The sequence below is a fragment of the Podarcis vaucheri genome (assembly GCF_965113315.1).
Source record: "Podarcis vaucheri genome assembly, chromosome: 1".
Taxonomy (NCBI): domain Eukaryota; kingdom Metazoa; phylum Chordata; class Lepidosauria; order Squamata; family Lacertidae; genus Podarcis; species Podarcis vaucheri.
In genome coordinates, this window is record NC_138759.1 from 117,502,704 (window position 1) to 117,519,939 (window position 17,236).

Consider the following 17,236-nt stretch of genomic DNA (forward strand, 5'->3'; position numbering starts at 1 on the left):
GTTTCCTGCTTGGCAGGGGGTTGGACTCGATGGCCCTTGTGGTCTCTTCCAACTCTATGATTCTATGATTCTATGATTCTATGAGTTAAATTTAGATTGGAAAAAATGGAATGCCTCCTCCCTTTTTTTTTTTTGTTGGTTGTTTAAACAACAATCAAAAGGAGTGTTTTCCTTTCCCAGGGGAACTTACAGTATTACCACAGGAACACAGTATCAATGTATTACAATTAGATGTCAAACTAAACTAAAATTCAGTCTTTAACAATTCCTTAGAACAGCCTTCTTTTGGCAAACAAGCTTTGATCTCAATTATTGATCACTTCCTTCAAGTTTGTAACTTTGCCCTTTTCAGATGAGATCCAACGTCATGCCAAAGGATGGGATATCCCCCATCATATCCTCCATACTGCAGCCCGAATCTGCTCCAGAGGGTCCCCACCCCTCTAGAACACATTTTGAGGGTGTGCAGAAAAGGAAGAGGAAGTCTTGTTCGCACAAACAGAAGTCTGTTGCACAGGCAGGAGAACACAATTGGATAGCACCATTCATTATTATGGATGAAACCAAACAGCAGCAACCTAGGAGCTGATCGAGCTATAAACTGTGAGGGAAAAAAGCTCAAGGGAGAACCTAGAGATAAACTAGGAAGGGAAATCTTAATCTACTTTCAGTCTTTTAAAGTGGCTGTTTCTGAAAGACCAACTCTGTGCAAGGGAAGGCACTCATAAGATGGAAAGCTAAGGTCACAGAAGGTATGCTGTTCTCTCAAGGTGGAAGTGGAATCTGAGGAAGTAGCTGCCATCATTGCATGAATAACTCTGCTGAGAGTGGTGCAGGAGGAGGCAAAGACTAAGGAAGCTCATGCATTTGATCCCTGGGGGTTCTATAAAAAGAAGGGCAAACAGAAATATTTCTGCTCCAAATGCAAGATTCTAATTTAGTGTACACTGGCTGCCAATACCCAGGATGCAAATGAGTAGTAGGAAGAGCTGTTGCAGGTCCTTCTGTAAAGGAAGCACTTGCTGCTAGTCAGCCATTTGCTCCCCATGCTGAAAGAAACTTTGAAAGTGGCATTCTATGTTACTCAAGGATGTGTGGGTAGGATGAAAAACCAGGAAAGTTCTCGTTTGTCAACAAAACGCGTACACACATCTAAGAGGCACATTAGCCTCCAGCTAATGTACATGAATTTTCAAAAATGAATGAATGCAAATATTGGCACATCTGAAACAAACTTAATCACATGAGGAAGAGGCTATTGGTGCCTCATTTTTATTTAATAATGATGGTCCATGTTCAGGGGATATATAGATTGCTTTACCTCCAAATATTTAACAAAAAAGCAAAGCCCAAATACTACGTTAGTCATTCAGATTACCATAGTAACCTCCCTTCCAACCATGAGAGGCAGAGGCAAATGATTTTTTTTGGTACAGCATCTGGAAATTAGACCAAACATCTGGAATGAGGATGTGGCTAGAGAGCATTACGCAATTGCTTTAAATCCAAGAGTTAATGTGGTAAATTGGGACTTAAAATAGAGGCCAAAAGATTTTGACAATTAAATTCAACACCAAATTTGGAAAGAAATGGGTAAAAAAAGTATGTGAGAAATATACAATGCTGGCAGTATTTGGACAATCAAATCTTGGCTTAAGTTAACTTTAAACCATATCATGTTTCATTTGGAAACCATTCAGAATGGTTTCCCAGTCTGGACATAAAAAGCTCTGGTTCCCTGGTTAACTGGGGCTTCCTGGCTTGTTTCTCGGCTCACGTGACATGCAGGAGTCTTAGTTTTAGATCTCAGCTTGTTAAGCAAAGATTCGATCAACTGAATATAGATGCTGTGAATCACAGGTGTGGCCCTCCAGATGTTACTAAACTACAACTCCCATAAGCCCCAGCAAGCATGGCCAACGGTCAGGGATGATGGGAGTTACAATTCAACAACATCCGGAAGGCCAGTGGTTCAATACACCTTATACTTTCAAACCTTAACTCCAGTAGGCCTGGAAGATACACATATTATAATTTTAGGGTGCACACATATGTATGTGTGGTATTAAGTGCATGCTTGCCATTCACAACATGGTTGCACCTTTCTCTGTTGCAGCACTGCCTTCCATAACCATCAGCTATTTGGCTATTCCCCCCCCCCCGCCCCCATCTCAAAGTGGATCCACTACAATGTTGTCTTGCACAGCCATTATCTGCTCACCCAGGGAATACCTTAAAGCTACTGTTACTGCCTTAATCTCCTACTCCACATTACCTATCCACCTAAAGAATGCTTCCCAGGTGTACCGTTCAGCTCTGCTTCCGCCTCTACTCGTTTGTTCCCCATCTTTCACAAGCTCCATTTTCAGGTAGATGTTCACAGCATTTTTGGCTTGGTGCAGTAGCCTGCTCTGATAATCTGTTCCATTTTTTTTTTAAAGTAGCACAGTTGTAGCTTAATATGCACATTCACCCCTGAAAAGCTGGTTTATCTCTACTATTAACACTCCCCTCTAAATGACCACTGGTATGTGATTCTGGGCTCAATTGAAGCGTTGGTTGTTACCTATAAAGCCCTAAATTGGCCTGGTTACCCAAAGAACCACACACTTTCTACCCCACAAGATTGCCTGAAGCTTGCTTTTTTCACCAGAGGCTGTCCCCCAAGCCCTACTGCCAACGGAAGTTGAGTTTAGTGATTGGAGAAGGGCCCTTCGTAGTTCTAATGCCATATATTGGGGATGTTCTTCCCATGGAAACATTGCCTGAAGCCAACTATATATTTCTGGCACCAGGCAGAGACATTTTTAATTTGTCCAGACATCCAAGCATATTCAACAGATGGTTTTAAGAGTTGGTTATGATTCAGTGTGGTTTATGGATTGAGTATTGCTGGGGCGGTGGTGGTTATATCATTTTATTGTACTGTTTTATTCATTTATCTGAATGTTATCCTGGCATAGTATGCGAAGGGTGGGTGGTAAATTAAAATAAATGTGTTCATCCCTTGAATATTAACATCACTTTCCATCAACGTGCAATTTGGCTTGAGTGGCAATTTGTTATTTCAATGAAATATCAAGGACCTCTTGCTAGCCAGCTCTCAGGTATCCTCATTTCCTGACAAATCAGATTCATTGTGTCAACCTTACGCAATCATGTTACCGTAGGTGGAAGTAAATACGTCTACTTTCATTTGAACTACTGAATTAGGTGAACATTCTGCTATTCCAACTCTTCAAAGAAGCCACATAATACACACTTTGATTTATTTACTTAAATTTTTCTTCCACCGAAAGTCTAATTGCTTTAAAAAAACAAAACAAAGTAAAATACAATTGGTGTGGCAGTAATATGACTTTTTGAGATTATGGAACATAAATAAAACTTATGCAATGCAATACAGCATGATTGAATTTATTTATGGACCTGGTAACTACTGTACTTCTCTTCTGCTTTCTTGATTAAAACAGTCACTTAATAGAATTACAATGCAAAGATTCTTCCAGTCTAAGAATCTTTACTCATAAGTAAGACCCTCTGAGTGATGTTGTTTTTTAAAAAAATACTTACTCTCAAATGAGCATTAGAACCTTAAACATATACAATCACTTTCCTAGTTATACTGCATAGTATAAGCATATGTCATACTTTGATATTTTTATTATTGTTGGTTTGTTATTTTATTCTTTTTTAAAATATTTGCTGTCAGCCATTTTGGACACCTCCATATGGAGTCAGAAAGCTAGTTATAAATTTTATTCTAAATAAGTATAAACAAGTATACTAACAGGATAAAGTTAGGCTCTGACATCACTTAGCATGGCTTCTTGTGTATCATTTTTCTGCCAAAGTCGATCCTTTTTTATATACACGGTGCCTCCTGTTATGCATATTTTATTTGTTTGATTATTTCTACCCCACCTTTTGATCCAGAAGTGTTCCCCAAAATAGCTTAAGTAAAATAATTAAATAGAATTTAATTAAAGCTCTCATTTCCTCTTGCACACTGCATTGATATGGGGCAGCCATTTCCCTCAAACCCCAAATTCTCATTGGCTGCTCCTATCCTCCCTCTTCCACTCTGCTAAGGACAAGAAATGGGGAGGCCAATTGTTGGGTATTTCTCACTCTTTCTCCACACCTAGATGCTAGAGGACAGTGGTTGGATGGTCATTAATCTCAGCATATAGAGATAAGCATGTGCAAACAGGTTAAACAGAGTTATTGGTATGCTATTGTTTTTTCAGCGTTCTCTGAGTAAAGGATCCAAAAATAATCACACCATGAAAAAGCAGCAGCAAGACTGCTTTTAATCAACAGTGAAGACATGCTACCAAAGAGAACTCCTTTTCACTCTTTTGCTCATAGCAAAGTGCACCATGCATACAAAAACAAAACAACCAAAAACCAGACTTTGGCTAAGGGAGCACTGTCCAAAATGGTTACACACCAAACATACAGCTAAACATACACATTTTAAGCTGGAATCATTTAGACCTGAAAGAGCTTAAGTTTGGCTAGATTTTATACAATGTTTTCCCCCCCCCTTTTTTACTTGGTTGCACTGTAAACATGCACAAGTTAGACGGTTTGTGAGCCCACAAACACTTAAAGAAGTAGTGACGCAGCTTAGCACATCTACATCAATGTCTGCAGCTTCCCATCTTTAAAGCTTCTATGCGCCTTGACTGTTAAATCCACTCACTGTTGTAGCCACTGCATCTGCTAGTCTCTGGCGACGCCGTGCGGTACTGAACTGGCTTTTCAGTGCTGTCCCTTCCTGACAGTGAACGGGAAAAGAACAGGGAAGCAGAAAGAAGGGGAAAAGGATGATGGGAACTCAGGAAAGACAGTCAGAGAAAAAGAGGAGGACGTTCTTCTAACTGTTTTACTTCTACCAAGGGCCAATCTGCAGTGCAACTGAGAAAAAGAGAGTCACCAAGTTGTTCCGCTATGTGTACCTCATCCCCAGTTAGCCCCATGATAAGCTGCACAGAGTAGGTTTCTAACTCAGTTCATCACAAACTGACTGACAATTAGAGGACACGGTGAAGCCACTGAACAAACCGCTGCAGCACCACTTACCCAGCTGCTATAATGTGACAACTCTTCTTTTGCAAACAGGTGGAAAGTAATTGGTCCTAATAGTAAGAAGCAGAAAACCTTTTGGCATCAAATAGTGTGGTCTAAATCCAGCACAAAAGTGATGCTTGCTTAAGGCCACTGCAATCACTTAGTGTTGAATTTAGGGCCTACGCTTTTCTTATTCACACATGTGCAAGATACATTAAGAATAACTGTCTATTAAAAAGTTCCTGGTAGCATTTGATAGTTGTGAACTACAACTGCATGTCCATAATGTATGCATGTTATTTGGCATGTAAATAAAAAAACAAACCAGGAGACAATGGGATGAAAAGATTACAAAAATCCAAAAGTTTCTGAGACTTTAGAACATTCTCTGGAAATTTCCTCTCAATGAGTCACTCTTTCATTACAGCTCAGAGAAAAGGGGGATGGGGAGGAAGAGAGAGAGAGAGAAAGAAAGAAACTGGCTGACTTTTAAAAGAATAAAGTCTGGTAAAACTGAACCCTTAATTCAACAAACATGGACCCTCCACTGCAAAAAAGAAATAAAAAACAGAAGTTTGTTACACAAAACACTCTGCATCTAGTTAGCACTTCAGACAACAGGCGTTAGACACAAAAAATGTAAAACACAGCGCAGAAACAAGCACAAATTGTTTGCGGGTGCAACATTACCTACAAAAGGTTGATTTGTCAAGTGTACCCTTTTGTTAAATCACTGGTTTCTTCTTCCAGAAAATATTTCAAGAAAAACTTTCAAGAATGAAAAGGCCAGTGCTTCAACAATTCAGAGGCGTCTTTTATCTAAAACTCTGGTGAAAACTGAAAACATGAACGCAGTACCTGGAGCTGTATTTTAGTATCTTTGCTGACACTTTTTGTTCTCCATCTTCTTGTGACACGCTTGTCCTTCTTATCTACACAATTAGCCTACGTCATGAAATAGTTAAAAGCAACAAAGCATTGTGTTAAAAGCACATATAAACAACCAACAGAGACAATACTGGAAAAGTTAGTAACAAGAATCTTGGCGTTAGTTTCCAGCAAATAAAATTATGGTAAGAATGCTAACCCAGGCTCTCCATAAAAAGCAAACAATGTGTTATTTTAAAACAAATTTAAAAGCAAACTAACTTTGGAATACAATTCTAAAGTCATTTACTTTAGACTTTTCTGCCTAAATTCAGTGAAAGTATCCTTGCTTCCATATGACACTCAGTAATACGAAACAAAAACAAACTGAATATTAAATTACTGGAACAAAGGTTATGCAAAATTGTATTGGCTGCAGTATTTACAGTCCTCACAGAACTGGATTATAGCAACAATTTATTCTGCCCATGCTTGGATATTTCATAATTGACTAGAGAATTTCTAAATTTTGCAGGCCGACAATTGGTTTCCTCTAGGAACCAGGTTTTCTATAACAAAACACATCATCATTTTTTAAAAAATTTGGAATTCAAAACTTGCTTACCTGCATATCCGTGAAACTTGGAGCTGACTGAGTCCTCTGAAGTATTTCTAAGTTTTGAAGAATTTTACTGAGTTCCACAAGGTTTGACTGGCAGTGCGTAAGGTCTGACACAAATTATATTCAAAAAAGTACGTTAGTTACCTTGGTCAAGATTTTATTTTTTCTATGGTATCTCATAACTTAAATAGGATAAGATTATCAGTATAGTAGCACAAACACACAGATTGTTGTGTGTGTGTATATATATGCATGTGTATATATGTGTGTGAATGTGTATATATATATATATATATATATATATATATATATATATATGAAGACAGGAGTGTCTGGCGTGCTCTGGTCCATGGGGTTACGAAGAAGAAGAAGAAGAAGTGTTTGGATTTGATATCCCGCCTTTCACTCCCTTTAAGGAGTCTCAAAGCGGCTAACATTCTCCTTTCCCTTCCTCTCCCACAACAAACACTCTGTGAGGTGAGTGGGGCTGAGAGACTTCAGAGAAGTGTGACTGGCCCAAGGTCACCCAGCAGCTGCATGTGGAGGAGCGGAGACTCGAACCCGGTTCCCCAGATTACAAGACTACCGCTCTTAACCACTACACCACACTGGCTCTCGGACATGACTAAAAACACACACACACACACGCTACGCTTTCCATAGGCATAAAAAGTTATGCCCTAAATGAGGGACTCAACATACAATCCCTGTACTCTTTTAATCTTCTTAATCCAGGAACAGCCAACACAGTGCTCTCCAGATAATGAACTATAAATCCCATCTGAGCGACCCTTAATTTCATAGGGTATACTCTGAATAAAAGTTACTTGAATACAACCCAACATGCTAGCTGTAAATAATTAGGCAAAAGAAAGCTAAAAGCACATTCCTCGCCAATTCCTTTTAATTCTTGCGCTGGATTTTCATTAGGCTAGGCAATCCCCCCCCCCATCTTGATTAGTTGTTTTATAAAGATCAGCAGTTCAATACACTGCCGTAATGGCCAGCAAGTAGCCATACCTCTGCCATGACTCATCTTCATCAGATAAAAAGCACTCAGAATATCGGTTGGCTAAATCACCATTTTCTGTTAACTGTCAACTTATTGAGTATTGTAAGGGGGATGGGAATATGTGTTATCGTCCCTGAAGATGCTGTGACATCTTGGTTGGTGGAATCCAGTCTCAGATCAGCTTAGCCAAGGGAACATGTCCTGCGAAATGGGCTCAAGACGTTGGCTGTCCATTATCTATTCTAGACCAAACTTTGGGTCCCCAGCTGTTGTTGGACTACAATTCCCATCAGCCCCAAGCCCAGGTCTTGTTACCTAGGAATGATGGCAGTTGTAGTCCAACAACAGCTGGGAACCCAAGTTTGAGAAACACTGGCTAGACCAAGCATCCCCAAACTCGGCCCTCCAGCTGTTTTGGGACTACAATTCCCATCATCCCTGACCACTGGTCCTGTTAGCTAGGGATGATGGGAGTTGTAGTCCCAAAACAGATGGAGGGCTGAGTTTGGGGGTCCCTGGGCTAGACCATTCGCAGCATGCCATAAAAACTACAGATATAACATTAAAAACTGATCAGGAACCCTCATTTGTTTTTTTTTAAAAAAATAGCTCCCAGATACCAACTATTTTACTTTTAAAAGACAACTGAAGGCGGCCCTGTTTAGAGAAGTTTTAATGTCTGATGCTGTATTGTTTTTAATATTCAGTGCAAGCCACCCAGAGTGGCGGGGTATAAATAATATATTAGTATTAGTATTAGTATACATGGGAACTATCTATTAGCCAGAAGCTGAGTACCTATAAATGGAAGGAAAGAAGCTTGACCAGTGACTGACCTTCCGCACACCTGTCCATCTCCTCGGAGTCTTGCAACCAAGCAACTACTTTACTTTGGCCAGTGGTACATGTTGCGGGGAGGCTGTTGCTGCAGGTAATGGATGGCTGCCATGGGAAATTATTCTGTGCGACCTAAAGAAAACCCCAAAGATTTGAAAATTGTATTACTGAATACCGGGAGAAAAATGGCCTGTGCTAAAAATCAAACCATCAGAAAAGAAACAAATGATATCCCGTTTGAAAGGAGGCAAGTATGAATTCAGCACCTTAGCCCAGTGGTTCACAAACTCACCACCACCACCACGGACTACTTGAAAATTGATGGTGATCTTGGTTTTTCTGCCTGTTGTAACAATTGTAATGCACTGTGCTGGGTGCTACATTGTTTTTAAACGTATTTTTATTGTGTCCTTTCTTTCTAATAATGTATTTTATTGTAATACAATTTGCATTCCATAGGATTAAAACTGTGATACAATAAAATACAATGAACAGAACGAAATAAGCAATAAAAATACAATTGAAAATGATGGTGTATATCAAATGTGGACATGCCGCAAACCACCTGACCCAAGCTTGTGGTCCACTGGCGGACCACAGTTTGGGAGCCCCTTCTCTAGTCCAAATAAAACATCAATAACAAGCAGTTCAGCAAAAGTGGTAAAATCAGGGAGTTATTCAGCTTCCTCTTCTCTTCACTTCACTAGTGCTATCAATAATGGCACACATTTCCTAACGGAGGACAACGGTTGGAAAATGTGGTGGATTATTAAACAAGTATCTTCCGATCAGGGACGTTTTATACCTTGGCCTCCAGGGCAGCAACGTTAGCAGCTGGTGAAGATTCAGTAGTTGACGCTGAAGGGAATATGTGGAATCCGGCATCTCGTGGTGATCGTACAATCTCGTTCTGACGGTATAACCTGTGGTGGCGCAGCCTTGATACCCAAGCATCAAACGAGTCCTGGGATTTTACCTAGTGAGAATGGGGAGCTCAGTAATAGTATCTGACTGTTTCAAATTGGAAAGAAAACTAATGGGAAACATTCCTTACTTTCAAATGGTAAATATGCTCTTCAGTGTCAAGGTCTATCCTCCGAGCTTTCTTTTTAATCGACATAACTGATAAGCCAACATCTATGCTTCCGTGAACCTTTCCTTTCTGAGTCTGAAAAATAAAAATGAAGAGAAAACATTGCCAATGAGCTGGGGAAAATAAGGTCATTTGTTTATTTAAGTATTTTTATATACCACTAAATCATAAAATATATATATCAAAGTGGCTTACAACGTTAAAAAAGATAAAAACCAAACAATAAAATTTATGGTGCCCAATTGAAATATGTTGTTTACTTGGTCAGAAACATCAGAAAATATTATTAGATGGGGAGAAAACGAAAGCATCATTTTTCTGGAAAGGGAATCATGAAGATAGGAATGCATTGCCCTTTGATTTCCTAATAAACACTTTCTCCATGACTAATTCTAAAAAAGGCTGCATTTCATATGCTACATTAACATATATTAGAATCTCTGCTTGCTATAGACGACATGCTAAAAGCTGCAGAAAATAAAAGAAAATTAAAAGATATAACTAAATAGTCCTTCACCAAACAAAACATTCTTCTCTTCTCCTTTCTTTCTACATCATCATCAAAGGAAATATTAATTATAATATTGGATTTTTATAATGTTACTTTTAAAAAAAGTGCTCTAGTATTACTTACATCAATTGGCGACTTTGAATATTTCAACATTCCATTATCCAGGACAAAAAAGCGCTACAGAAAAAAACAAAACAATTTGTAAGAGGTCAAATAAAATCTGGCATATGTAAAATAATATATCTAATGAAGACAAATGTCTGTTCCTCATGGTTACCAAATAATGAGCACACAGCAGAAACTACACTGACAAGACATTCAGCTTCCATTCCGTAGCCTGGATATGAGGATCCTCTTAGCCACTAAACTTTGTATGCCTTACAGCAGGGTTGAGGAACCTGGGGCCCATGAGTTGAACACAGGACTCTGTGCCTTTTTATCTGGCTCTCAGGACTGTTCCCAGCCTACATGCCATCTCCTCCACAGCCCTGCTCTACTCTCAACTCAAGTGCTTCTGTCTTGCTGGAATGTGTTCTTGAAATATGCTCTACCCTCACCTCTGACTCCATCCACCACTGGCAAGTTGCCCTGTGAAGTTGCTCATGAAGAAATGCAGCTCTTGGGCTGAAGAAGGCACAGACCACACATGTCTCACAAGCATGGAGAGCAGGCAACCCACGGCCAACTGCCATGCCCCATCTAGAACACTGGCCTTGAAGTCCAAACTATAATGGAGATGACCTAACGGCAAGCAAAAGACCTGCATACAGCATCCACTGTTACCTTCCCTCCTCTCTCTCTCTCTCTCTCTCTCACACACACACACACACACACTCACTCTCTCTCTCTTTAAAGCCACTATGAGAGATTGTAATTAGGAGCAGTGGACTCAAACAAGAGAGAGTTTGTGTATGCTTAACCTTGTGCTCTCTGATTGTTCTCCTCAAAATTTCTCCTTACCCAGTTGCTTTCCCCCCGCATAAAAAGCGGGGCACGATTTGAATGAAACAATAGCGAGAGTGGAAAGGGTCAACATATCCTCTCATTGTTTCTCACCACAGACTCCTGAGGCTGTAAAAAAACAGTGTTGGAAGAATGTCGCATTGAATGCCTAGTTTGGTCCTTAGGCCATCCATTGAATTCATCAAGGGATTACCATTTCCCAGTTTTCTGGAGTTAAGTATCCTGGCTAAACAATGCACATATGAGAAAAGGCAGGTAAACTCTTAATAGCTTCCTAACAATACCAGCAGGTGTCTCAGCTACGAGAACTGCAACTGCGTAACAACAACAACAGCACTAAAGCCAATACAGTTAATAAGATAAATATGCAAATTCCATCCTTTAGTGTGAAAACAGGGATTGGCTGATTCTGGAGCATATCAATTTGCCACATATGATAATGACCCTTTGCTTTTTAATCTATAGTAATGGTCATCTAAGATGATTATGGATGCCTTACCTTGTGCCAACCTTTCAAAGGCCATTTCCTCTTCTTCAGCATGAACCCTTCATGTTTGTCTGGCTTCTGGACATTGGTCTGCCCAATTTTGAGGCCTTCTATAATTTCCCAGCTGTCTGGCTCCTGAAGGAAGAAGAGTGGGGAGAAAACATCAACAAATTCTGTGAGTTGAGTTCAATATTATCTGAAACACTTGCACTGTGTTGGATGAGCAGCGGCAGATCTTGGGGTCTCAAATTTCATTGGTGCCCTGTGTGATGCCAAAATCCAGTGCCCTGTTGGTATACTGCCAAAACAAACTTCAAACGAGTCTTTAAACAGGGCCTTGAAGCACATCCTTGAGGCACGCCTAAAACATCAACTTAGCAATAAGAATTCTCCCCAGCAACAGATGCCTGGAGAGATGCAGTTGAGTGTGAGGCAGTCAAGGGTTGGTCATTAAGGCTGCCAGAATATATGGAAATCTGTGAACCTGTCTCTCTGTCCCGATAGCTGAAGGGAGCAGTGATCTGTATATAGTTCTGTTTCTTGTTTTATATGTAGACCAGTAGCGTTGTGCAACTTCTAATGCAGATAATAAAGACTTTAGAGAAGAACTGGATGGGTGAGGAGTTTATTCCTGTCACAGGAATTCACCAAGAGAGGGCTGGACTGCTGCTGCTGTGAAGACGTGGCAAGACTTTCTGAGTAAATCTGCTGAGACCCCAAGAGTTGGCACTCACGCACTAACACGCCCCCCACTCCATTCTAAATATTAGTTGCAGCACCCCCAAGGCTGTGAGCCAAGCGTGACCATATCGGTCACATTCTCCTAAATCCACCTATGGTACGAGCCATATCTTCAAACCATTAAGGCTGCAAGCCAATGTTCATTTCTATAAAAATAAATGCCCAATGAACTCAGTGAGACTTGACTTCTGAGGCCAGATACCCAGCACTGTGTCAAGACCCATCAGTGATGTTATTCTCCCCAACTCTGCAAAGGGAACTCTTTCAAATCAGAGTGCATGGATCAGATGGAGACAGATTGGACTGGATGACTCAACTTTGGTGTCGTTTCATAAACTGTTCTGGTGTCATGCTGTTTTATAAATTACATGCCCTTTCTAGAAGCTCACAAGAAGGGAGAACAAGGGGTTAGTGTTGAAAGAACTTCTCTGAATGTGCCTGCAAAGTCACTTGGCTGTTCTCAAAAGGCTTCACTGACAAAATTAGCCCCAAGATGCACTCTTTTCTCACGAGAACCAAAGGGTAAAAGCTTGGTTTTCTTCTTCAAAAAGAACATCATAATCTAATCTGCTAAAAAGCAGTTCTTTCATGAGGTTTGTTGGTCACATTCACACCATTCATTTAAAGCACATTTATAGCACTTTAACAGTCATTGCTCCCCCCCCCCCCAACCCTGGAAGCTGTAGCTTACCCCACACAGAGAAAGAGTGCTATAATTCCACTTAACAAACTACAGTTCCCAGGATTCTGTGAAGGAGGCCATGTGCTTTAAATGTATGGTAGGGAAGCACACAGAAGCTGCTGCCAAAAGTTTGTGGCTGAGCAGCAGTTACACAGGGTATTACTGCAAGCACTGGAATTGTCTTGTGGTCTTCAGATGAAGAAGAAGAGGAGTTTGGATTTGATATCCCGCTTTATCACTACCCGAAGGAGTCTCAAAGCAGCTAACAATCTCCTTTTCCCTTCCTCTCCCACAACAAACACTCTGTGAGGTGAGTGGGGCTGAGAGACTTCAGAGAAGTGTGACTAGCCCAAGGTCACCCAGCAGCTGCATGTGGAGAAGCGGGGAATCGAACCCGGTTCACCAGATTACAAGTCCACCGCTCTTAACCACTACACCACACTGGCTCTCATGAAGGGTGATATACAAATTTCATAAATGAATATAAACTCATTGTGGAGGTATCCTCAACCTTCTCAGATGCAGGATCCACTTTTAACCCAAACATGCATTTGGGGAACAATTTCTTAATCGTTTACCACATATTCACAAGGTGGTAGTGCTCCTGTTGAGACACACCTTGAGTCAGGTTCCAACCCACTTGTGGGATGCAAACCATGAGTTCTGAAGACCAGAGAGCCAGTCCATGGGAACAGTGTTGTTTGGAGTTTTAGCGACAGCCATATCATAACATAGGTACTGTTCCAGTTACAGATAGGTAGCCGTGTTGGTCTGCCATAGTCAAAATAAAAAAATTCCTTCCAGTAGCACCTTAAAGACCAACTAAGTTAGTTCTTGGTATGAGCTTTCGTGTGCATGCACACTTCTTCAGATACACTTCAGAGACACAGTGTATCTGAAGAAGTGTGCATGCACACGAAAGCTCATACCAAGAACTAACTTAGTTGGTCTTTAAGGTGCTACTGGAAGGAATTTTTTTATAGGTACTGTTCATAAACTATCCTTCATTCTTTTAATTGTTACATATGACAAACCTTTTATTGTTACATACTTCAAAATAAAATCAAGGATTAAAAAATTGAAAGTGATCGATGAAGCAATCGAGAATTGATTAAAAGCTAACTATCTTCCATCCGTATGTGTGATCAGTATTTACAAAATTACAATGATTAGTTATATAAACAAACTAAACTGAACCAAGCCAATGTATTGAAAAAGTTTTGCACACCAAATTCTAGTGCAGACACCGTGAACTTAACTTACTTTAGATACAGCTACTGGTTCATTTTCTAGCAACTGTTTGCCAAGTACCGGATCTGTGCTTCCAGAAGAAAAATTCCGCTCTAACACATGGCCACTCTAAAGCAAAAAGAAGAGGAGTCAATTCTAAGCCACAGAAGGTGTATTTTCTGCATACAAACCAGAGACCAAAGGCTGGCATAGTTTACTGACCCTTATAATTCAGAAATTTCTACCCTTCTGTATTTTACACTTTAATACCACCTTACGTGCAAATGCATGTCAGCAGTACCACATGTGTCTTGCTCTAAGATTAGCAATTTTTATCTATCTTTGGATAGGAGGGTGAGGTAGGAATTCGCTCAAACAAATTTTAAAAACCCAGAAATGTCACAGAGAGTTGAGTTTAGCCGCACTGTTTCATCTAATACCTTTACATTCAGCTACCCTTTCTTCTAGGGAAGAACTGGGAGCTTATCTCCCATCCTGCATGAGACAACACAGGGCTGGAGATAAGCCACTCTTCCTCATTTGGGGAAGCAGGGTTAATAAGCAGACATCTCTCATCCTCCGTCTGACCAAGGAGATGGGAGCGAAGCATCCTTTGCTCCCACCCAGCTTCCTGCTTCAGTGTGATTGCCCAATCCGCAACTGTATTGCGGCTAGTCAAGCAAGTACGGTTGAAACAGCCGCAACGAAGAGGCATGTATTCTGTCACTAATCTCTCCCCCCCACCCACCCCCAGTTTCTGTAAGAGGAAATTACGTTCAGCAAATAATATCAGACTTAAAATTACAAGAAAGGAGAATTTCCTTCCTTGTAATTTGCAAACAGAAGGGGAAATATAAGAGGGGAAAGTACATAACAAAGCTAACTGTTAAATTAACGGAAAAGCTGCATCTTGCAAGGTTCCTTAGCGTGGAATATATATTTTGAATTTATTGTCTTGGAGCAGACTTATACACACACTCAGTAGTTCAGTCCTACAATAAAGTTAACTCTGGGATCAACAGCAAGTCACCCATGGGCATTAAGGCACATCTGCCCAGGCCTTCTGCCCTCCCAATGATTTATTTATCCCTGTTCCCCATTGGGGCAGCGAATTCCACCCTTGTTAAACAGATAAAACCCCAGATGAATGTAGCTGGTGGGGGAAGTCATGGGCAAGGTGAATTTGTAAGGGGAAATCAGTAGACAAGTCAAGCGCTTCTCTTTCTTTCTGCTGCTCTCCGAAGAGTCTCCTCATCCTACACTTGTTGGCAAACACGTGAATGTGGTCATGTGTTGCCAACGTAGGGAGGAATTCCAGTATTCTGATCATTCCATCAGTGCAAAAATTATTTCACCATCCCCTCCCCTGCCCCCCAACCAGCGTGCAATTCTCCCAACCCCTCTCAGATCCAATTTTGGGGGCACAAGGGGCTTCCACTGCCAGGACTCATTAGTTGAGCCCCCGTCATTACATCTAGTTCTGCTCTAATAGTAGGTGTAAACAGACCTTCCTATGTACAGAAGAACACCTGGCATTCACCTTATTCACCAAATCCCTGGCATATTTCTCTTTTCTTAAGCAGCAGCAGAAAGCAGAAGATTACAGGGTCTGTAGGGGATTTTTTATTGGTGTTACAAAGAAAGCTTTTGTACGTTGACCTCCAAGTGTTGCTGTCGCTATGATGAAATTATAGTGAGATGGCATCTTAAATGCGAATAAATAGCATAGCATTTTTTCACTTACCTGCCTGCTGTCCCGCTGGGAGGATGAAGAAGAAGAGGCACTTTTATGAGATGGTGTAGAGGTTTTGTGAGCAGGAGATATACCTTTCTCCTCTGAACTCATTGCTGCAGCTAGATTCTGGTGATCTCCTTTGACAATTAAGACCACATCAATCTCCGTTCAGTCTTCCATACAGGGAGGGAGCCAAAATATTTTCAGCATTTTTTCTATTTCACAGAGTGTCCATTACACACAAGGGTAAGAGGAATTCAAAAGGCATCCAAGCCAGACCTTTAACAAGAAGAAAAAGATGAAGAGATTGTATATGCTTACAATTAAATATTTATTTATTTATCATATATAGAGAGGTAAAGGACCCCTGGACGGTTACGTCCAGTCAAGGCCACAAGTGGGTGTGGCACTCATCTCACTTTCATAGAATCATAGAATCATAGAGTTGGAATAGACCACAAGGGCCATCGAGTCCAACCCCCTGCCAAGCAAGAGGGACCCGGGGGTTTGTCCACAGACAGCTTTCCAGGTCATGTGGCCAGCATGACTAAACTGCTTCTGGCGCAACGGAACACCATGACGTAAACCAGAGCTCACGGAAACGCCGTTTACCTTCCCACTGCAGTCGTACCTATTTATCTAATTGAACTTCTGTGCTTTCGAACTGCTAGGTTGGCAGGAACTGAGGCAGAGCAGCAGAGCTCACCCTGTTGCGGGGATTCGAACCGCCAACCTTCCAACTGGCAAGCCCAAGATATACTAGGATTCCTAGCTAAATTCAAGTATAACATAAAGTGGGCAGAATCCCCCCCCAGCAGGATTTTGTTTTGTTTTCATTTATTGAGCGATATATACACACACACACACATATCTCAGCAAATGAAAACAACAAAAAAATACTGCCCACTTTATGTTATATTTGAATTTACCTAGGAATCTCTTAGGTCATATCTACCAAACTACTAAAAAACACTAAAACCCAGTAAAACATGAAGCAAATGTTTTATATGAAAAATAAATATGCAAATCCACTGAGAAATATCAGAAGCTTGCTGGATTGTTTTTTTCCATGAGGTGCCAATAAAATATTTTCTAAAGGAGAAGTTTTGGTGAAAGCAAATGCAATTCTATGACAGAGGCAATTTCCGTTCTGCTCTGCAAGATTTCCAGCTAGTACTTTCACGAGTGGCAGAACACAATTCCTCATTACACGGTATCAGTTCTCTCTTGCCTGGTTTCTCAAGTGCAAATTTACTGTGCAGCAGAAATGATTCACAATCAGCTTTCCCTACCCATTACGCACACCGCCACAGCTTTGTTTAGAGATATACGCAGACATATAGCAAACATCATTTAAATAACATGTAGGAAGCCCAATAT

At 40.6% G+C, this 17,236-nt stretch overlaps 1 protein-coding gene across 9 annotated transcripts in view; it reads right to left on the minus strand.

Moving 5' to 3' along the window:
- The window catches only part of OSBPL6 (oxysterol binding protein like 6), a 98,115-nt gene that overhangs the window by 30,251 nt on the left and 50,628 nt on the right, over nucleotides 1-17,236 (minus strand). For 6 of the 9 annotated variants that reach the window (XM_082231137.1, XM_082231135.1, XM_082231133.1 and 3 more), the window contains 10 exons: nucleotides 15,866-16,135; nucleotides 14,155-14,250; nucleotides 11,481-11,603; nucleotides 10,142-10,195; nucleotides 9,469-9,582; nucleotides 9,220-9,390; nucleotides 8,414-8,546; nucleotides 6,569-6,672; nucleotides 5,935-6,021; nucleotides 4,709-4,783 (listed from right to left, as the gene is read on the minus strand). In XM_082231137.1, coding sequence (XP_082087263.1) covers nucleotides 4,709-4,783; nucleotides 5,935-6,021; nucleotides 6,569-6,672; nucleotides 8,414-8,546; nucleotides 9,220-9,390; nucleotides 9,469-9,582; nucleotides 10,142-10,195; nucleotides 11,481-11,603; nucleotides 14,155-14,250; nucleotides 15,866-15,967 — 1,059 coding nt within the window. In that variant the 5' untranslated portion in view covers nucleotides 15,968-16,135. The remainder of the gene's footprint in view (nucleotides 1-4,708; nucleotides 4,784-5,934; nucleotides 6,022-6,568; nucleotides 6,673-8,413; nucleotides 8,547-9,219; nucleotides 9,391-9,468; nucleotides 9,583-10,141; nucleotides 10,196-11,480; nucleotides 11,604-14,154; nucleotides 14,251-15,865; nucleotides 16,136-17,236) is intronic. The other 3 variants (XM_082231138.1, XM_082231141.1, XM_082231140.1) reach the window with 2 other exon arrangements.